This window comes from Glycine soja, chromosome 6 (assembly GCF_004193775.1).
Source record: "Glycine soja cultivar W05 chromosome 6, ASM419377v2, whole genome shotgun sequence".
Lineage (NCBI taxonomy): Eukaryota > Viridiplantae > Streptophyta > Magnoliopsida > Fabales > Fabaceae > Glycine > Glycine soja.
In genome coordinates, this window is record NC_041007.1 from 5,001 (window position 1) to 27,468 (window position 22,468).

The window sequence follows — 22,468 nt, forward strand, 5'->3', positions numbered from 1 at the left end:
ACCCCAAACCCCAAACCCCAAACCCTAAACCCCAAACCCTAAACCCCAAACCCTAAACCCCAAACCCAAAACCCCAAACCCAAAACCCTAAACCCTAAACCCCAAACCCCAAACCCTAAACCCCAAACCCCAAACCCCAAACCCCAAACCCTAAACCCCAAACCCGAAACCCTAAATTTGAAACCCTAAACCCTAAACCCTAAACCCTAATCTCTAAACCCTAATTCATAAACCCTAAACCCCAAACCCTAAACCCTAAACCCCAAACCCTAAACCCCAAATCCCAAACCCCTAAACCCCAAACCCCAAACCCCAAAACCCCAAACCCTAAACCCTAAACCCTAAATCCTAATGGAAGAAGGCCATAAGGTAGTAAACTCCAATAAAAGGGTGGTGATGCTAGGATCCAATTCCAACTTCCAAGGTTTGGGACTTGAGTCCCGCATTGGAAGTATGGGAATCTAATGTGAGGTTTATAGGCCTTGGGCTCTCCAAGACACCAACTACAAAAGCTAGCTTTTGTGGCGTGGCTCTCCCAAGGTTCTTTTTAGTTGTTGATGGCGCATCTTCAGAATTGAACTCATCTTGGTGGCATTCCTGTTCACACATGAAAGAATTTCCCAAGAAGAGAGGGTTGAACCCACTGAATGGCTCCCACACATGAAGCAATTCCTTCAATGCATGGAATACCAATAGATCACAAGAAGTGCCTCTAACCACTTTCTTTCACATGGAAGGGGAAGCCGATAAAGGGCCATAGAGGATTGTGTTTAATATGGAGCAACATGAGAAGTATTTGAGAGTGATCTGCTCTGACAATATTTGGTCCTGGTGGAAAGGATTAAGACAATTGCATCAAATAATTTTACTAATGGGGACACTACATGGCTACTAGGTACCAAGAGGAGTTCTAAAGGTCGGATAATAAGGTGGTAGCCTGGTAGGATAGTAAAAAAAAAAAAGCACTAAAGCCTTGTTGAGGATTCATAAGACAGAGACCATGTAAATTTGGATGTTTAAGCATATACCATGTAGAAAACTATAAAACTAAACCCCAAACTCCAAACACTAAACCCCAAACCCTAAATCTAAAATTAAGAACAAATTTAAAGAATTCTTGGGCCCGCAACAACTACATCTTCCTCCTCAGACTGCAAATGCATATTGCGACCTCAACATGTCATACAGAGGTGGTGCTCAACCTTATATTAATCTCTCACTCTGTTTCCTCCTCACCGTAAACCACCACCAAACTGCAATCTCTTAAAGGCCCAACAACCTTCTTATGTGCTCCATTGACGTTAATGACGTGTTACATCAAATGCTCCATGTGTAGGGGGACCATAATATGGGTTTGAGAAGGAGATAGAAGGTGGACGGTAAAGAGAGCATTTTTGGGCTGTTTAAACCCCAGAAAATGAGCAGCCACACAATATTAACACGTAGCGCTTATAACTATTGTCACCTCTCACTTAACAACAAGACTTAAGAGAAGGACTAAAAACAATAATAGACCAAAACTTTAGGCACTAAGACTAATAAATTTTTTAAAAAAAGTTTAGGAACAAAAAAAAAGCAACATATAACATTTAATTTTATAAATATTTAATATATAAATAATATAATATATTTTATTATTTGTTATTAATTGTAATATTTATTTGCAAACTGTAAATAAAAGAATACGTTAATTTGATTTTAGATGGTGAGAGAGACTTGTGAGATCCAACGGTTCAAAAAGTTGCTGGAGGGAGCCGGAGAAGATTTCCCGCTGGAGAGGATCTGCTTCCAAAAAGCAGTGAGGGCTGTGAGGCGCTTTTGGCCGGAGTTGCTTCTCTCATCGTCAGTTGTCGTTACGTTGGTCGACCGAGTGTCTGTGCAGCTAATTCTGCAAAGCGAAGAGGTAAGGCTAAAATCTAGGGTACATAAGCTCTATCCATTTTTACAATGGAATTATGGAATCAATTACTATTATGTTTTATATTTACTTTCTCATTTATTCAGTAGTATGACAATCTATGATTTTGATCGATATTTTCCGTCGTGCTTTTTTTTTATTTATTAATCTACACATTGACCGATAGGGTTTGTACTTAGTTTATTAGGTTTGTATTTAGTTTGTGGATATGGTGCCAGTATGCCAGCTGTAAGAGTTACAGCCCATAAACCATGTCTATAGTAACCCAACTCTTTTTTTATTTATTTTGAATTTAATTTTCTGATTACCCATCTTGGTCATTACCTTTGTTTATCTCTCATTCTCTCTCTTTTCGTCAATACTTTTGAGTTGAGTTGTTTCACTTTTTTTTTTTTAATAGTCCCTTTGGCTTCTTTTCCAGGGAATTTTGTTAGGATGGTTGAATATTGACAAGAGAAATAACGGGAAACAATAGACATGGATACCGGTGGCAATTCTTTACCATCTGCACCTGATGGGGTGAAGAGAAAGGTGTGCTATTTTTATGATCCGGAGGTTGGGAATTACTATTATGGTCAAGGTCACCCAATGAAGCCACATCGTATACGGATGACACATGCTCTTCTAGCCCATTATGGATTGCTACAGCACATGCAGGTCCACAAGCCATTTCCTGCTAGAGACAGGGACCTTTGTCGTTTTCATGCTGATGATTATGTTGCATTCCTTCGAAGCATAACTCCTGAAACACAGCAGGATCATCTAAGGCAACTGAAACGCTTTAATGTTGGTGAAGATTGTCCTGTTTTTGATGGCCTCTACTCTTTCTGTCAAACTTATGCAGGGGGTTCAGTTGGGGGTGCTGTCAAGTTAAATCATGACCAATGTGATATTGCTGTCAACTGGGCTGGAGGGTTGCATCATGCCAAGAAGTGTGAGGCTTCTGGGTTTTGCTATGTTAATGATATAGTCCTTGCAATCTTAGAACTTCTCAAACAGCATGAGGTTTGTGTAATTGTGTATTTCCTTTTGATTTCTTTTTTTTGTGCTGCTTTACAGGTATGTTGATTTCGTTGAAATGTCTGTTTTTTTACTTGATATATTCTTTAGGATTTTTGTAGGGAATTAGTACTATTGAATAATGAAGGACATAGCTCAGTCTTTGAACAAATAACTATTCTCTGTAGGAGCCCTAGGCTCTGGAACTGTCATTTGGCAGTGTGTTGTTTGAATTCGATAAAATTTCCCTTTCAATTTTTCAATTTCAGAATTAGTGTTCTATCATAGGTCCTGTGCCTAGCATAAGCAGGCACATGAAGTTATTTCCCTGTATCGTTTACCTCGTTAACACTATTAAAAAATGGATCTTCAGATTTCACAGCTTAATCGGTTGGAAGTTTTGTTAATTGTTAATTGGTTACATTCCAGGAGTAAGCTTTCTGAAATAGACACATGATCTGCCAGTAATTTCTCCTTTAATGCATCTAAACAAAAGTAGCACACCAATTTTAATTCCAATAGAAAACATTCCTCCTGTTTATAATTTTAAAGGACATATCATTAAAATAACGAGCATGTCTATAATCTACAATTTTGTTGCAATTGAGGCAGTGACTAAGAAAGGCATTAAAATGGAAAATTCCCTTTAGTTAGCTAAGATCATAGTTGTTCATGTTTCCTTACCGATTGAAGAATCAAATATTTAAAATATTCAGGACAAGTCAATATAGGGAAGTAGCATAGAAGCTCTCATGATAGTCATTGCAAAAAGAAGTTTAGTCTTCATGGGAGACCTTTGATTATAACCTTTTTTTTCATGCACGTTGACTAGTGATTTAGCACTAAGTTAGAGGAAAAAGGCTATATTGAAAGGCATTTACTTTGCAATCTTTATAAACCAAGGAGTTGGGATTTTGGCCTACTCTATATCCAACTGGTTAAGATGAATTCTGATTTGTCTTCGAAAATATTCAGGAAGGAAAGATTGGAAGTTCTGTACATACTGTACAGAGAAGTACAATACAAGCTCCTGTGATTACTGGTTGTAAACAGCACAAAACAAAAATATTGGATAAGGTTTTGTACCTGTTAAACAAGTGGCCTCAGATATCTTAAGAAGGGAGGGATGAATTAAGATATCAGAGATTACTCCCCAATTAAAATTTTAACTCTCTTTTTTAATTATTAATGCACCCTTAATTTGAATTACTAAAAAGATAATTCAAAGTAAACTTCTTTAACACAAAAGATAAATAACTATAGATTAAAGAAGTTTAAGGGAAGAGAGAATGCAAACTCAGTTTTTATACTGGTTCGGCCACGTCTTGTGTCTACGTCCAGTCTCCAAGCAACCCGCTTGAGATTTCCACTATCTTGTAAAATGCCTTTTACAAAGTTTGAATCACGCAGGGACAACCCTTCCCTTGTGTTCAGAATTCCTTACAACTTAAGAGACCCTTAGTCCTTTAATCAATCTCTTTGAATAAGAAGAAAAATTTTCTCTTTAAGAGAAAAATATTACAATTGAAGATCACTCAAGATTCCTTATTGAATTTGCAAGTGTTTTGGCCAAGGAATTCTTTTTGAGAGTTATGTGATAATTTGGTATTGAGAGGATAAGACAATTTGTTCAGAAAAACTCTGAGGAAATTTCGTGTCCCAAGTCACCTATTTATAGGCCTTTGATGGCCATTAGAAAACATCTTGAAAAGTTGTGACTCTTGGGAGTTATTTTTAAAAATGCCTTACTGGTAATCGATTACAGGCTTTAAAGTTTGAATTCAAATTTCTAATAGCTGTTATAAAACGTTTAAAACTTCTGGTAATTGATTACAAGCTTTGTGTAATTGATTACAGGTTTTAAAATTTAAATTCAAATTTAGTAAGATCATTTCAGAAACCAATTTGGCCACTGGCAATTGATTACATCCTTTGGTAATCGATTACCAGAGAGAAAATACTATCTTTTTAAAACCATAAAATGCATTTGGAAAAATTCCTTTGGCCAAAGCTTACCATCATCAATTAAAGAATGCTTTCTAAGATTCTAGGGACTAACTTCATCATTTATCTTGAATTTCTGAGTTCTTGACTTGGATTAAACTTGAGAAGCGCTTATCAGGGGACATCATCAAAACTTCATATTAAATATGCTTCTACAGTACCCTGATAGTGAGTTTTTGGCAAATGAAATTATTTCAGGAATTGGGATTATTTTTCTTCTAAAATATTCAAGCAAGATTGTAGATAGAAGCACAATACCAGTTTGTTTGGATGGATGAATCTGGGGAGGAGAGAGATAGAGATGAGAGAGTTACAATAGAAATGTACAATTAGTGATTTGGATGGAGGTGGATTGTAGGAGAGAAAAAAAAATTTGGGTGTGGCATCCACCCAAAAAATTTCTCCTCACTTTAGGGTAGATTTTAGGGGGGGAAGGAGGAGGCATATGTGTTTTCCACAGGTACCCTTCATTGGTTTTTGGAACATATGTTAAGGGTAAAAAGGATTTCATATATGACATTTCCATTTCTTTCTACTCTTCTATTCATTCAAACAAGCTGAGATAGCTTTTTCCATTTCTTTCCTTCTTATTTCTATTCACTCACACAATACATCTTTTCTACTATATTTCTTTCTTTTTTCTCTTTTCTTCCTTTCCTTCTTCTTTCCTCATCCAAACACAGTGTACAGGCTCTTATGAATTCTGCTCATAAACAGTAGAAATATATTTAAAAAGGTTACATACTGTGATAGTGAATCTTTAGGGAATGAAGTTATATCAGACATTGCAGATTGGCATTGTCAGTTTCAATTCAGCTGTTGATGATTCCATCATTTTTGAATTTTCAAGGGGTTCAACAGGTTATAGGACTGGAGTAAGGTATAATTTGAGGGGTTGAAATATAAAATTTTAAATTGATACAGCGGCAGCTTTCATGGCAGACATTGATGATGTTCACATCCAACCTTCAAGTGGGGACCTTCTTTTATGGAGAGCTGATTCTGGTGGTTCTTATTCCACAAAGTCAGCTTACAATCTCCTAAAGGCTGAGGACAGACATGTTACTGAAGACAGCGCTTCCAAGATTATTTGGAGTTTGAAAATTCCACCAAGAGCAAGTGCCTTCTCTTGGAGAATCTTCAAGAACAGATTACCTTCCAAGGATAATCTTAGGAGGAGACATGTGGAGTTGCCTTCTTATAATTGTCCTCTTTGCGATGTGGAAGATGAAACTGTTGGTCATGTCATGTACTCATGTATAAAAACTAGGAATCTTTGGTGGGAGACTTTGAGCTGGGTCAATAGAGTGGGTCCTTTCCCCATTGAGCCTAGAGATCATTTTCTGCAATTCTCAAATTGGAGTGGGAAAACCTCAGTAGACAAGAGATGGCAAGTTTTATGGGTAGCTCTATGTATGACTATTTGTAAGCATAGAAATTCTCTGGTGTTCAAAAACCAGACTTTCAGCCCCGAAAAAGTCATGGACGAAGCTTTATTCCATACTTGGTCTTGGTTAAATTGTATAGAGAAAGATTTTCATACTCATTTTAATCATTGGTCTACTAGATTGAAGGAAGAAATGTCTTAGGGTTGTTTGATTGCTGGGTATCCAGCTACTGTGATTTTATCTATAGTAGTTGGGTTCGGCAGGATCTGCCTTTGTATCTATTTGCTATTTTCAGTACATCTAGTACTGAATCATTATTAATACTATTAAATTTTTGCTGTGCAAAAAAAACAAAATTTTAAACTTAGCATTTTAAATTTTATCTGAATTAAAATTTCTCGGGGTGAACTGGTAAAATGTTAGTATTCTGAAGTTCTCAAATTTCTCTTCACAAACTTTTGTGTCTGTTCCTGATTTCAAATGCTTATATTACATCTGTTGCAGCGTGTTCTATATGTGGACATTGATATCCACCATGGAGATGGTGTGGAGGAAGCTTTCTACACTACTGACAGAGTCATGACTGTTTCTTTCCATAAATTCGGTGACTATTTTCCTGGAACTGGGGATGTACGTGATATTGGATATGGAAAAGGAAAATATTACTCTCTTAATGTTCCACTTGATGATGGCATTGATGATGAGAGTTATCATTTTTTGTTCAAACCAATAATCGGAAAAATAATGGAAGTGTTCCGGCCTGGTGCAGTAGTTCTCCAGTGCGGTGCTGATTCTTTATCTGGAGACCGATTGGGATGTTTCAATCTTTCAATTAGGGGTCATGCAGAGTGTGTCAAATACATGAGATCATTCAATGTGCCCCTCTTGCTACTAGGTGGTGGTGGCTACACCATTCGGAATGTTGCTCGTTGTTGGTGCTATGAGGTAGAATGTTGTTTCAATTAATAAAATTTCTGCCATTTATTTATTGTAATATCACTAAATATAAGGTAGCCTGATTCATAGGACTACCATATCTTATTCAGGGTGCTACAACCCACAAGTGGGGTTAATGTCATGAAATTCCAATATTTTCTCCATCTTTCATATGTTGATTATTTAAAATGCAGAATTCTAAACATGAAGTAACTTGTTCAGTGGCAGTAGTTATGTTGGAGTGGTCAAAGTAGTTGAGTTATTGTTTCATTTTGCTTGTCTTGAACTATAAAATATAAATTAGATATCCTAAAGCTTCTTAGTATTCAATGGGGCTTACCATGTAGCTGTTGTTTCTCACTTCTCAGCTTTCATGTTTAGTTATGTATTACTTGAGTAATTGTTTTGTAAAGAATTTAATCCAAATACAGAAAATTATACATGTTATAACTTATATGTTAAGGCAGACAGGAGTTGCTCTTGGAATAGAAGTTGATGACAAAATGCCACAGCACGAGTATTATGAATATTTTGGTCCAGATTATACCCTTCATGTTGCCCCAAGTAACATGGAAAACAAGAATTCCTGGCATTTACTTGAAGAAATTCGATCTAAACTACTTGAAAATCTTTCCAAGCTGCAGCATGCTCCTAGTGTCCAATTTCAGGAAAGGCCTCCTGATTCTGATCTTGGAGAGGTAAACCTCTACTGCCATATATTTTACTTTATAGGAGTATATTTATTCGATAGACTTTTTTCCTTTCTTAGCTTCTATGTATAAGATTAACTACAGTTAATTGTACTGCTATAGTTAACTGACTAGAGTCAATTGACAGTTATCTCTGTGTAACTGCCTATATAAAATGAGGTGTAACCCTTTCTCATTGGGTTGAATAATATTTCTCTTGGCCTCAATTCTGTTAGTGATATTTTCTCTCTTTGAGATTTCTATATGGTATGATAGAGTTTTGTTTCAATCAATCATGGCTTCCGCTCCTCCTCGTTCCCCTCCTCCACCAAGGAACAGTGGCTCTCTGGGTTCTTCGGCGGTTATCACTACAAAGGAGTTTTCGCACTCCATCTCACAAAAGCTTAACAATTCCAACTACCTCCTTTGGGGTCAACAGGTTGAACTTGTTCTCAAAGGACATTGCCTTTTTCATATTCTCATTAAACTGTAGATTCTGCCTTGATATCTCATCATTGTCGATCGTGATGCTGGTGTTACTTTGCCCTCTGTTCTTGCTTTAGAGCAACAGGATCAGCTCCTTCTATCGTGGCTTCAATCTACTATTTCCGGCGAGGTGCTTCTGCGGCTTGTTGGTTGCTAAACTACGTGGCATCTTTGGGACAAGCTCCACATGCACTTTTACTCCATTGTTCGTGCGAAAAAGCAGCAACTCCGCAATGATTTACATGACATTTTTCTGACCAATAGTTCAATTTCTGACTATTTGTTTCGCATTCAAACCATTATTGATTCTCTCGTCGATGAACAGCATGTGTTTGAATCCGATCGTGTTGACATCGTTCTTGACGTCACTGGGTATTCATTTGAAAAATACCCATGGATTTTTTTTATACTCACGGGTATCGATGGATACTTCAAATTTTAAAAAAAATTAAAAATAGTGATTTTCAACATCAAGTAAAGCTAGTGAATTAAAAATCAAGAGCAAAAAAGAAACATTAATACAACAAAATTAAGCATGAAATAAGTATGTCTTAAGCATGAATAAACATAAATCCAAAGTACAAATAAAATTACAATTTCTCAAAGCATAAGTTCCAAGAAAAACATTAGTCCAAATAAATTGAAAATATTATATATATATATATATATAGAGAGAGAGAGAGAGAGAGAGATTGAGGGTGAAACAATATCAAAATTAGATTTAGGTAATATGGTTTTTTTTTCTTTGATAATACATATATATATATATATATATATATATGTATAAGGATACTTTATAATTTCACAGGTAGTAGGTATCCATGGGTACGAGTACTATGATATTCGTACCCTATCCATTATCGAGCGGGTAAAAAAATACGCGTACCCCCGTGGGTAACGAATACCCATTTAAAGTATCCACCATTTAACCATGGCGGATTTTATCCATGAGTATGGATTTTTCTGCCATCCCTAGCTCCGACGACCTATCCTTTTGACAACTCACCATCTGAAATGCCTTTTCATCGATCTATAAGGTGTTGTTAATGGCGTCAGAGACGGGCCAATCAAACCACAAACCCCATAAGTCTGCCCCAATCAGACCTTGTTTGGTGGGTCCCATTCTGCAAACAATGTGTGCAAGTTTCCTGCTGTTTGTTGTGTTTGCCTTCTCTATGTCTTGACGATGGCTCCCACATGCCACTACCTTGTGCTTGTCACTCATTTTTCAATGAAGAACATTTTGGTTGTCAATCCTGCTGTCGGCCATTGCCTTTTGCTTGCTGCTCACCATCTGAAATGAAAGAGACGAAGAACTTTCCAGTCGCCTATCCTGCCGCCCTTTTTCGACATGTTTTTCAATGACTTTTATGTGCTTCGTTGGTTGTGTATTTCTGCATTGTTTTCCTTGCCCATGGCTATTTATAATGATTTCCTCTCTTTCAAGTTTAAATAATTTTGGGTTTCCACTAATATTGGTTTGAAGCTTCCAAATGTGGTTCTTAAGAAGGTCAAAACTTACTTTGCTTGCCATAAATTTTCTTAGGCCGACGGTTATTCCAACTCTCTAACAATGTTATCTTTCTAGCAATACTCCCCGACTTCGCCAACATCCCGAAGTTGTCTTTCAAACCATTGTTTTTTGGTGGAACTCCATTTTTATGTTTATTTAGTTGGGAATAAATTTTCTTGTGACAAGCTGAGAGCTTATACTTTAAGGGGGGTAAAATAATATACATTTATTATAGGAAAGCAGGATTTGATTTTGAGGAAACAAAGTATCCTCTCATTATTAGTATCTATTGTTATTACATCCATTTAATAGTGCATCCGTGGGGTTCTCAGACATAATTTCCAGACAAATATCCCTCTGTTTTCCCCTATTTTAACAATCGAAATTAAGGCAGCTTTCCAACACTTACCCTCACACTCAAGGCTACCCGCCTGGAGAGTGGCAAACGCAAGTGGCCCATCAATGGATCTAAGATAGGCTCTGATATCATATTACAATTTGGGTTTAGGCTTAAGTCAACCCTACAAAACTAGCTTTTAAGGTGAGGATTGTCCCCGACTTATATATTCTATCTTAACACTATCCCAAGACAAAATGTGGAACTTCAACACACCCCTTTTACCCACAGCCACCCACTACAACTAAGGTGGGTTAGGGGTGACCGCACCTAAGGTGACTTTCCAACACTGTACAACCAATAATTCGAGTAGATTGTATACTCTAACACCCATTTTGACTAGAGTATATAAAGCTTAGGCACCCCTCTCCTTACAAAGTTGGTTTTGTAGGGATTAGTTAGACCCAAAATCTAACATAAATCAACAAACGAAAACAAATCTTAACTTATCTGAATCCTTATCCGTACTAGATTTTGACTTTTGTCTTCTTATTGAAGCTCATTTCGAAATGCTCACATACACATGCGTACAATTTTTCAGGCCGATGAAGATCATGATGATGGAGATGGGCCATGGGATCCAGATTCTGACATGGACATTGATGTCGAACGGTATTCTGCTTTATACTCAATTTCTTTCTTATGAGATTAAATATCACATGATCATGTCCTCAATTTGTGGCCTCGTTTATCAGTGAGCTTGTCTCGAGCAAAGTAAAGAAAGAAATTTCTGAACATCAGCCCAATGATCTGGTATGTGTCTCTTGGTTTTTGAATCATTTAATTAAATTATAGTAATTTCATTCATGTTGAGACTCTAATAGTGGTAAAACATGTTATACATGTCAGAAATTGTATATAAATCTATTGAATTAGCCATGTTTTCAGAGACAATCTAAAATTATACTTAGTACATTATTTCAATTATATAAATGTTGCAATCACAATATTTGCATAAATGTTAATGCACTGTTCAACAAAAAAAGTAACCATTACTCCCGAATGAATGTTTTCTAATTTCACTGTTAATAGATAATATCAAAACCCTATGAGTTTTTTACATAGCACTATCCCATTTAATTTTGTTTTATTTTCAAGTTGTTCCATTTGACCTTGATCCCTTGAAGTTTATCCCAAGAGTAACTTTAAAAGTTAATGGGTGAGTTATATGTGTGTAATAAGGAGTTAAGTTATTCCAAGAGTAACTATTTTTAAGAGTAACTCCTTATTCTCACATTTTATTTTCTTTTAATCTAACGATCAAAGAGGAAATATAAGGTTGGTTGATTAGTTAAGAAAGAAGGAGAGGAGGAAAAAGTCGTAGGTTCGATCCCTCCTGCTATAAAAAAACTAACAAACTAACCATTAACATTTGCCAATAAAAAAAATTCGAACGATCTAAGATAAGTTATTCATTCAAATCAGATTAAAAGAAAATGAAAAATGAGGATGGAGAATAACTTTTTTCAAGTTACTCTTGAAGTAATTTGATATATATACATACATACATACATATATATATATATATATATAGAGAGAGAGAGAGAGAACATATCATATGAGAAAAAGTTATTTTATGAGAATGAGAAGATTAAATTTGGACCGTATAACCAAACATGGACGGTCAAAATTTAATGTCATGTGACTACTTAAAAAGTCATGTGAGTTTTTGACATTAAATCTCAACCCTCTATTTATGGTTTAACAGTCTAGATTTAATCAACTCACTTTCATATAAGATGTTTCCTCTCATAAGATGTTTCCTTTATATATATATATATAAGACTCTAAGAGTTACTCTTTATCATTATCATTCATTTTCTTGAAATCTAATGAGTAATTAATCTTCAACCCTAGATCCCTTGAAGTTTATCCCAAGAGGAACTTTAAAAGTTAATGATTCAAGGTGAGTTACATGTGTGTAATAAGAAGGATTCAAGTTACTCCAAGGGTAACTATTTTTAAGAGTAACTCCTCGTCCTCACCTTTTATTTTCTTTTAATCTAACGATCAAAGAGGAGATATAAGGTTGGTTGATTGGTTAAGAAAGAAGGGGAGGAGGGAAAAGTCATGGGTTCGATCCCTCCTGCTATAAAAAACTAACAAACTAACCATTAACATTTGCCGATAAAAAAATTATAAAAATCAAAGATAAGTTATTCGTTAAAATCAGATTAAAAGAAAATGAAAATTGAGGATGGAGAATAACTTTTTTCAAGTTACTCTTGGAATAATTTGATATATATATATATATATATATATATATATATATATATATAGAGAGAGAGAGAGAGAGAGAGAGAGAGAGGGAGAAGGAAGACATATCACATGAGAGGAAGTTATTTTATATGAGAGTGAGAGGATTAAATCTGGACCATATAACCAAATATGGACGGTCAAGATTTAATGTCATGTGATTACTAAAAAAGTCATGTGAGTTTTTTAAAATGTAATGTGATTTTTTGACGTTAAATCTCAACCCTCTATTTATAGTTATACGGTTCAGATTTAATCATCTCACTTTCATATAAGATTTCCTTTCATATATATATATATAAGAGAGAGACTCTAATAGTTACTCCTTATCCTTATCATCTATTTTCTTGAAATCTAATGCGTAACTAATCTTAACTAGTAGATTGTAAGAAAATGAATAGTGGAACCAAGGATGGTGAGTAATTCTAAATGAGTTACTCTTGATGTAATTCATTTTAAATGAATGGTATACTCTTTTGGAGTGTACCTTCCAAATAGGTGTCCCTAAGACTAAAAGGTAAGGATTGGTACTTGGAAATATGTAAAGAATTGAATATTATTTTATGATAATGAGTACAAGTATATATATAGGGAGTCCTGATATTTACTCGCTATAATCTTGCTGTCAAAATTTTAGTTAAGGGAACTAAGTTAAAAGAAAATTGTAGAAATTAAAATAAGAAAATAATATCATAATCTCCAAAACTCTCTCTCAAGCTAATAAATAGATATCTATCATTCCCGGCGTGCAGGGAAGATCTTAGAAATGCTCTGTGGCCACTTTACAGCTAGAAGGGACATGTTGGAATAACAAATAATAATTAAAAACTATATTCTGCAGGATCATATACTTAATAATCTATATGACTGATCTCCATAGAAGTTAAAATATTGATTGTTTTAGTTTGTCTGTCAAGCATCCTAATACAGTTCAAATACACTGATAAAATTATGTGTAGTCATGTAGTGTCACTAGTGTGTTGTCTGCCTGTCAAAGATTTTTTTTTTTTTTTGGCAATTAGTTCACCGGGCAAAAAAACATTAGACATTTCATCTTCGGAAACCAAGACTTTTGATGTTATTTGACGTACAATAATTTCTACAAATTTGTGCATAAATTCATATGAAACTTAGTACAATGTGTAATACTGGCTTACCGTTCCAGGAGGACCAGACAAGTGGAGAGCATTTGAGAGGCTCTGATACTGCAGTTGCTGAAACTTGCATGAAGGTGAATTTCACAATACAAAGCATAAATGCTTAACACTAAGCGTGTATACGGGAGAATATACATACTCTTACAAAATTCTATCACTGAATTTGGTTCTTGCAGGCTCTAGATATTTCTTGTCAGAAAGCTGATGAAGATAATGTGAAAGTAGAACAAAATACTGTGAATGATTTGGCCAAAGAGACGGACCTGAAGTGTTAAGCAACATAGGCTTTAACTGATTGGTGAACAGTTAAATTGATTTTCCATTTATGCTGTCGCATTTCCAAATTAATTGAGATGTGGCTGCTGCTTGGTTCCATCATAGTCGTCATTGTATACACGCAGTCGCATTTTCCTAATGTTAGGGGCAAGTTTGCAAATTTAAATTGGTTTTTTTATCACATGATGGTTTTTTTACTGTCGCATTACATCTTGTTACAGAATAGTATTAGTGCTATTATTGAGATGGGTTTATTTTTCTTATACTGATCTTTGTTTAAAACTTTATGTGTGTAATGTCTAATTGGTAATGTGAAACATATTATCTTGTTAAATAATCTAGTTATAAGTTTTAGCGGTTTACAAGTTAATTTTATCAAATAGACTAAATATATGTCCTCTCTAATTTCAAATACGCTAATTAGTTCTCAGCTATCATCTCCTTAAATATATAATTGATTGATTATAAAAAATAAAATAAAATAAAAACGTGTGCAATTTTTTCCTTCCAAAATGAATACCCTTTAACTTGTCGTAATTAGTTATTAAAACATTAATGATATATAAATCTCGACCTTAATTCATATTAAATTAGATCGTACATATGTACATGTACAAGTAACATATGGTTAAGGAGTGTAAATTTATATTATTTGAAAAGATAATATATATTATAAATTTAGGCATGTATTTTTCTATTTTTGTTTTCTTTTAAGCACAAGTCAATTTGAATGATGGAAAAATTATTTAACTCCCCTAAACTTTACTTCTTTTGTAAAAAGACATCCTAAAATTTTGTTTCATCCTAATTTATCCTTTAACTTTATTCCCATTACAAATAAATATTTTAAACTTTAATTTTATCTTAATTTATCCTTAAATTTTATCTCCTTTATCACATAAACTCTTTAGTTTCAATTTCATCTTAATCTTTAAAATTTACCCCTTCTACCAAACAATAAATAGAAATCTCAACATTTATTCTTCACGGGATATTTGAATCCACACCCACGGGAAAAGTGAAAATTTGTTTGGGATCCTAACACTTGTGGTAACTCGGAAAAAACCTAACTGATAATTATTAAGAAGCATAATCATAATGTAAAAAATTGACGATTTTATTTATATTGTTTAAAATCAATATTTTAATAAACTTATACCATTTAAAACATTTTTAATACTTAAATAAATTTGTAATTATATTATTTAAAATTTTGTTTTTATCAACTATTGTTTAGCAATCAAATATTTAATTAAAATTAAAAATAAACAATGTAATAATTAATTAAAATAACTAGTTTGAAATTAAATAAAATAACAAAAAGTATAATTTCAATTCATAATAACATATTTTTATTTGATTGTCGCGTGAGAGTGATAAGATAAGATAAATGATTTTTAAATAAAAAGGGATAAAAGAATTAGTGCGATAAAATGAGAAGAAGAAAAAAAAGTAATTTATAAACTAGTTTATTTTTATAAATTACTTGAAATAATAAACTACTAAAATAAACTTATGTGAGTATAACTGATTAAACACACTTACTTTTACGTCTCGAATTAAATTATTTTTAAATTTTAATAAAGAATAATGTAGAAAAAATGAAAGATCAAGATTACATAATTATAATAGTTGGAGTTGAAAATGTAATTAAGTTTAAAAAATAGTTTTATGAGTCTAATTTTCATGTTGTATAATTTTTTACGCTAAAACTAAATAATAGTTTAGTTTTATGAGTCCAATTTTATTGTTGCAGAGGCGAACCCAGAAACTGCCTATTACCTTTTCGTGATCGATCGTGGGAGAAAAGGAAAAACAAAAGAATTATTTAGTTTATTATTTTAATGAAAGTGACATTTAAGCTTCAAGTGTGTAGTCTGAATGATGATTGTTTGACGCATAACTGATTCCGATCGGGGAGGGGGATGACGTGCAGAGCAGTGAGAGAGCTAAAAGGGCAGGTGTCCACTAACGAGCCTCTGTTGCAAAAAAAACAGGGGGCTCAATTTCATTTCATTATCAGCTGCTTTTCGACCCGACGAATAGGATCGCTACTTGTGCTGTTTTCTATACGCCTTTCGTTATCTTAGTCTTAGTACTGCACTCCAGTATTATTTTTTTAAGAATAAAAAAATAAAAATAGTAATAGTAAAGAAAGAAAGAAAGAGCTCCCCCGCCCCCCGCCCCATGTTGCAGTGAGTGACCCATGTCCTTTTCTGCATCTGAGTCTGAGATAATTGAAACACCCACCCTCCAAGCCAAGGTGATATAATTAGGTATGGAAATGGAAAATAGGGTTTGCATTCTGGATCTGTCATCCTTGCCTGCCTCATCAATCAATTTATTATTATGTTATTACAGTGGTTGAGCTGATATATTTGCCTTTTCAGGCTGATTGATTACGAAACTAAGTGAAACTATGAGTGGAGCTGTTCTTGTTGCTGTTGCTGCTGCCATCGGTAACTTACTACAAGGATGGGATAATGCGACTATTGCAGGTTTGGTGAATTGATTTTATTTCTTTCTTTCATGTAACGTTGTATGAATGAATTAAAATGGCTTATCTAGCCATTAACCCCGAGAGTTTGTATGCAGGATCTATCCTGTACATAAAAAAGGAATTTCAATTAGAAAATGAACCCACAGTTGAAGGTCTAATTGTGGCTATGTCACTTATTGGAGCCACCGTGGTTACTACATGCTCTGGGGCCCTATCAGACTTGCTAGGCCGACGTCCAATGTTGATTATCTCCTCTATGCTTTATTTTGTTAGTTCTCTCGTGATGCTGTGGTCTCCAAATGTTTATATCCTCCTCTTTGCTAGACTTTTAGATGGTTTGGGAATTGGTTTAGCAGTTACCTTGGTTCCTCTTTACATATCTGAGACAGCTCCTCCTGAGATTAGGGGATTACTCAATACACTTCCACAGTTCACTGGTTCTTTGGGAATGTTTTTCTCCTACTGTATGGTGTTTGGGATGTCACTGATGAAGGCGCCTAGCTGGAGAATCATGTTGGGTGTTCTTTCAATCCCTTCTCTTATTTTCTTTGCACTCACACTGTTGTTCTTGCCTGAGTCTCCCAGATGGCTTGTCAGTAAGGGCCGAATGCTTGAGGCCAAGAAGGTTTTGCAGCGGCTTCGTGGAAGGGAAGATGTTTCCGGTTAGTTACATGTCTAGTCTTCATTTTTTATTCATGCTTTACTACTCTGGATGTTCAAATTAGACCTTAGCTGGTTATGCGCTGGACATTCAGCTGTTCACTTTTGGGCGATTATATATATGTATTCTATGAGCCTGATCTATTCCAGTTTGCAAAAAAATTTCACTGTTCATTTGTGATAGCTAACAAGAATTGGCATTGAACGATAGATTGTTATCAGTGTGGTCTGACTCTGACAGTGATTGATTTTTCATGTAAATATGATTATAAATATTGAATGCATTTTTTAAAGGGGGGGGGGGGGGGGGTACTTTAAACATTCAAATTATATGTGTGTGTGCACATGCACACTTAGTGTAAAACATTTTTAGACAAACATCCAACAGAAATTCACCCTATCACCTCATCATGTCAATGAATAGGATGATGTACTAAAAGAGTGAATTCCTATTGGATGTCTGTGTAACAATGTTTGATACCAATAATGCATATAATTTAAAGTGTATATTTACATCATTTTGGAAGCTTCAGTTTATATTAACTGTTGATAATCTTTTTATTTTTACTTTTTCCATTCTCTCGATATAGACGCACATAGATTTAGTTGATTTTGATCCTTTGTGGATTCGGGCTTTGGACATTCCTGCTAACTTCAAATTGTTTACTTTCTTTTGTTTCTACTGCAGTAATTAATGAGTATATATGCATGACTTTGATAATAATTGTCATTGGGCATGGACAGGTGAAATGGCTCTACTGGTTGAGGGTCTTGGAGTTGGGGGTGATACAGCCATAGAAGAGTATATAATTGGTCCAGCCAATGAACTTGATGAAGAGGATCAATCCAGAGAAAAAGATCAAATTAAGTTGTATGGACCGGAACAAGGTCAGTCCTGGGTTGCTAGACCTGTTGCTGGACAAAATTCTGTTGGCCTTGTATCTAGGAAAGGAAGCATGGTAAATCAGAGCGGTCTAGTGGACCCTCTAGTGACCCTCTTTGGTAGTATCCATGAGAAGCACCCGGAAACAGGAAGCATGCGAAGCACCCTTTTTCCACACTTTGGGAGTATGTTTAGTGTTGGGGGAAATCAGCCAAGGAATGAAGATTGGGATGAGGAAAGCCTAGCCAGAGAGGGTGATGATTATGTCTCTGATGCTGCTGCTTGTGATTCTGATGACAATTTGCAGAGTCCATTGATCTCTCGTCAAACAACAAGTATGGATAAGGACATAACTCCTCCTGCCCATAGTAACCTTTCAAGCATGAGGCAAGGTAGTCTTTTACATGGAAATGCAGGAGAACCCACTGGTAGTACTGGGATTGGTGGTGGTTGGCAGCTAGCATGGAAATGGTCTGAAAGAGAGAGCCCAGATGGAAAGAAGGAAGGTGGATTCCAGAGAATATATTTACACCAAGATGGTGGTTCTGGATCTAGACGTGGGTCTGTGGTTTCACTCCCTGGTGGTGATTTACCAACTGATGGTGAGGTTGTACAGGCTGCTGCTCTGGTGAGTCGGTCAGCCCTTTATAACAAGGACCTTATGTGTCAACGGCCAGTTGGACCAGCTATGATTCATCCGTCTGAAACAATTGCAAAAGGGCCAAGTTGGAGTGACCTTTTTGAACCTGGAGTAAAGCATGCATTAATTGTGGGGGTGGGAATGCAAATTCTTCAGCAGGTAATGACATATTTTTAATATCTGCTTTTTAGTACTTTGTTCCCATCTGTTGTAATATTGCACTTTAGTACTTTGTTTCCTTGCCTTTTGATGAAACATTCATTGTGTTGTATCCAAGCGGTGGTTAGTGGTGCTTATTTTTTCTTCTTGTCTGCCTTCTTAAAAATGCTGAACAGGCAAGGACAGGTTTATTGTCATCCTATAACACTGTTTCACCTGTGCAATTTTTCATACAGCTTAAGAATATATTTTATAAGATGTCCTCTCTATTGTGTTTGTTAGAATTTAAGGACTGTGAGGGTTTAAGGTGTTTTCTAATGTTAATAATCTAATTGGGTTAGGGCTTGTATTAGTTGTAGTGCTGTGCTATACAGTAATTGACCTAGGTTATTAGATAAATAGTTGTCAGTCATTTGTATCTATCTCATGCAATTCATCTTAAATAGTCTCTTTCCCAGTTTCAACTGTCCTTACAGTTTATCTGAGCTTCAACAAATGAGTTTGTTTGGGATTTTGCTGTGGCTGAGATTTTTAATTTTTGAAGAGAATTACTTTAGCAACTATTAGTTTATAGAAGAGTGCATTTTGAAAAAAAAAAAAAAAGATTAAATTTGAGATGTTATTTGAAAAGTTATGTGGGTGAAATTGTTTTAGTTGGTGTTAAATATAAAATCAGTCTTGTTCTTTCACCTGACAGCTTAAACAAGTCTTTTTTCATATGTAAAATTTGTAAATACTATGAAAATGATTCAAGCCAAATTTCATTGGATTTGAACAATACTTTGAGTTCTGTTTTGGTAAAACAAGCACAAAATTGCTTGATATTTTTTATGAATTATCCACATAAATGAAATTGTGAATCCCAATTTTGTTGAAACATTTTCTTGGTTCATTATGATTAGATTATTCCAATTAGATTTAGTTGATAACACATTTTAGGAATTCGAGACTAAAAAGAGGGTTCTTTTTTAATAAAGTAAAAATAAATTACATCGTATCTCCCAGTTAATGATATATGATACTAAATCCAACTTTGATGAAATTGTGTAAAAAATTATAAGGCCATACTAGATATTATTGAATCTTGATTGGATTTCCTATATTCATGGCCTAGAAAAGAAAATACCAAAGGGATTGAAGCTCTTTCTACATTACCGCAAAAAATTTTATATCATTCTATGTAATCAATAGAATTTTCATTTTTCAAAATTTCACATGAATAATTTGCTTCAATAAATTTTACTTTATAGGTTGAGTTGTTACTGATTTTACTTACCTGCAGAAAAAACTCCTTTAACTCCAAAGCTGAGGCAATTTGTAAGATCAAGCTAAGCATTTTCCTAAAAAGATCTGCTTTTTGGTTTGGAAGTTGTCTAATAGCAGGTGGAGTTACTATAGAGTCACATGTTTGTGATGTTCTATTATATAAAAAAAGGAAAAATTGCAAAAACAGAATTATTGATGAAAATATTTCCAGTATGGGAACAACTAATTCACTCAAGTAGCTAATTAAGTCAATAAATTATTATTCATTAACTAATCTTTAAAATCTTTATGTCAACCAATAAGGCCTGGCTATGCTACTGGTGAAAAGTTATGCTGGACTTATTTAAATCCTCTTTAAGTGCAGTTCTCTGGTATAAATGGGGTCCTCTACTATACACCTCAAATTCTTGAGCAGGCAGGTGTTGGTTATCTTCTTTCAAGTCTAGGCCTTGGTTCTACTTCTTCGTCCTTTCTTATTAGTGCGGTGACAACCTTGTTGATGCTTCCTTGTATAGCCATTGCCATGAGGCTCATGGATATTTCGGGCAGAAGGTATTCATCTCCCCACTACCCTTTTCTATTGACTTCTTTATCAAATAATAAGAAATATGTTGTTGGGGTGTTTTCTTATGAAAAGATTATTTCTATTGCATTTCCCCCCTTCACGTGCATTTCTAAAATCATTCTGTTTAGAATAGATATCTATAACAGATGGATTTGACTTTTTCACTCTTTGCTGTATCAAGCCTGATTAAGATGTTCATGCTGATGAGATTTTTGCTGGTTCCAATGCCCCCTTTTTTCCTTTTTTGTTTTTTTCCTCCTGTATAACTATAAGGTGCAATTTTTTACTTATATTGTTTTCATGTTCCCATGCGAAATATCTTTCACTTATTTTTATTTTCTTATAGGCCTATTAGGTGCATTTTTTTCTTATTTAATTTTCATCTAGAAGTTGTTTGATGAAATATCTTTTCTATGGCTATCTCTATTAATAAATGTATCACTGCCAAAGCTATATTGGTGTTGGGTTGTTTAAGTTTAGTCATTCTTGCTGTTTTCAAGATAATTTTTGTTCTTTGTGCAGTTTACCCGTGATTCCTTGTGTCTTTCCCCAGTACTTGTTTGTATTCTTTCAGTTGCAATGCATCTTAATGATACTGTATGCTTTTTCCTTTCTGCAGGACTTTGCTGCTCAGTACAATCCCCGTCCTAATAGTAGCTCTTCTCATATTAGTCCTGGGGAGTCTTGTGGATTTGGGAACCACTGCAAATGCATCAATCTCAACCATTAGTGTTATTGTCTATTTCTGTTTCTTTGTCATGGGATTTGGGCCAATTCCTAATATACTTTGTGCAGAGATCTTCCCCACTCGAGTTCGTGGCCTCTGCATTGCCATTTGTGCTCTTACCTTTTGGATCTGTGATATCATTGTCACCTACACACTCCCAGTTATGCTCAATTCTTTAGGCCTCGCTGGTGTTTTTGGTATTTATGCTGTCGCGTGCTTCATAGCATGGGTGTTTGTCTTTTTGAAAGTTCCAGAAACCAAGGGCATGCCACTGGAAGTGATCATTGAGTTCTTCTCTGTTGGAGCAAAACAGGTTGACGATGCCAAGCACAACTGACCTAAGGATATGATAAATTCAAAAGTTTTGACGGTACCTTCTAATTGTTTTCTATCTACGGCTGTTTAAAATTTTTCCCTCTTTTAAAATTTTCTTTTCTATTTATTCTCTCTTTTCCGTGGGTTGAGATTCAGAAACAAGAAACTTTGTTTCTATAAAGAAAAACTTTCATTTTCTGGTTCATTTATGAAACTTTATATACTTCCTAGTTACCCTGCTATTCGTAGTTGAAAGTGTTAAATGATCTGCTTTACTTATCGAATTTATGACAATAATGGCTGGTGTATGGTGACCAGAAGATTTTGGGATGGCTACAACAACAATAGCGTCACGAGCTATGTATGATAGTTGGGCTAAAGCTTCTTGCACCCCATAAAAAATAATCACGGATTAGGAAGAAAGAACAAGAAAACAAGAATATCAATTAAGGGAAAATCAAATCAAATAGTTTTTGGGATTAGGTTTCACACGATAATTTTCAATAGATTTATTACTATTATTTCTATGCTCATATTGATTCAAATTTAAAAGTGAATTAACTTAAGGTTTCTCCCGTTCTCTTTCAAGACACGTGTATTTAATTGAATTGAACCCTATTTTTATGATTGCTATGTTCAATTACATTATTTACACTCTTTGTTAGTTCATTGATCCTTGAAGGATTAGACATTCTTTGATGATTTAAAACCTAAGTTCTTTTTGTGTGGTTCCA

At 34.7% G+C, this 22,468-nt stretch overlaps 2 protein-coding genes across 2 annotated transcripts; both read left to right on the forward strand.

Moving 5' to 3' along the window:
- Positions 1-1,693: 1,693 nt before the first annotated feature.
- LOC114414387 (histone deacetylase 19-like) lies at positions 1,694-14,302 on the forward strand. The gene is made up of 8 exons (XM_028378631.1): positions 1,694-1,903; positions 2,340-2,923; positions 6,814-7,254; positions 7,713-7,943; positions 10,872-10,942; positions 11,026-11,083; positions 13,752-13,817; positions 13,920-14,302. Exons 2-8 carry the CDS (start codon positions 2,396-2,398, stop codon positions 14,016-14,018), a joined length of 1,494 nt encoding a protein of 497 aa, XP_028234432.1. The 5' UTR covers positions 1,694-1,903; positions 2,340-2,395; the 3' UTR covers positions 14,019-14,302.
- A 1,501-nt stretch (positions 14,303-15,803) lies between these two features.
- Positions 15,804-21,974, forward strand: LOC114414386 (monosaccharide-sensing protein 2-like). Its single transcript, XM_028378630.1, has 6 exons — positions 15,804-16,295; positions 16,410-16,517; positions 16,615-17,181; positions 17,924-18,861; positions 20,492-20,679; positions 21,312-21,974. Exons 2-6 carry the CDS (start codon positions 16,439-16,441, stop codon positions 21,754-21,756), a joined length of 2,217 nt encoding a protein of 738 aa, XP_028234431.1. The 5' UTR covers positions 15,804-16,295; positions 16,410-16,438; the 3' UTR covers positions 21,757-21,974.
- The last annotated feature ends 494 nt before the right edge of the window (positions 21,975-22,468 follow it).

Coding starts and splice junctions, on each gene's coding strand:
- LOC114414387 (XM_028378631.1), top strand. CDS start 2,396: ATGGATACCGGTGGCAATTCTTTACCATCTGCACCTGATGGGGTGAAG. Junction 2,924..6,813: donor AACTTCTCAAACAGCATGAG/GTTTGTGTAATT, acceptor CATCTGTTGCAG/CGTGTTCTATATGTGGACAT. Junction 11,084..13,751: donor AACATCAGCCCAATGATCTG/GTATGTGTCTCT, acceptor TTACCGTTCCAG/GAGGACCAGACAAGTGGAGA.
- LOC114414386 (XM_028378630.1), top strand. CDS start 16,439: ATGAGTGGAGCTGTTCTTGTTGCTGTTGCTGCTGCCATCGGTAACTTA. Junction 17,182..17,923: donor TGGAAGGGAAGATGTTTCCG/GTTAGTTACATG, acceptor GGGCATGGACAG/GTGAAATGGCTCTACTGGTT. Junction 18,862..20,491: donor GAATGCAAATTCTTCAGCAG/GTAATGACATAT, acceptor CTTTAAGTGCAG/TTCTCTGGTATAAATGGGGT.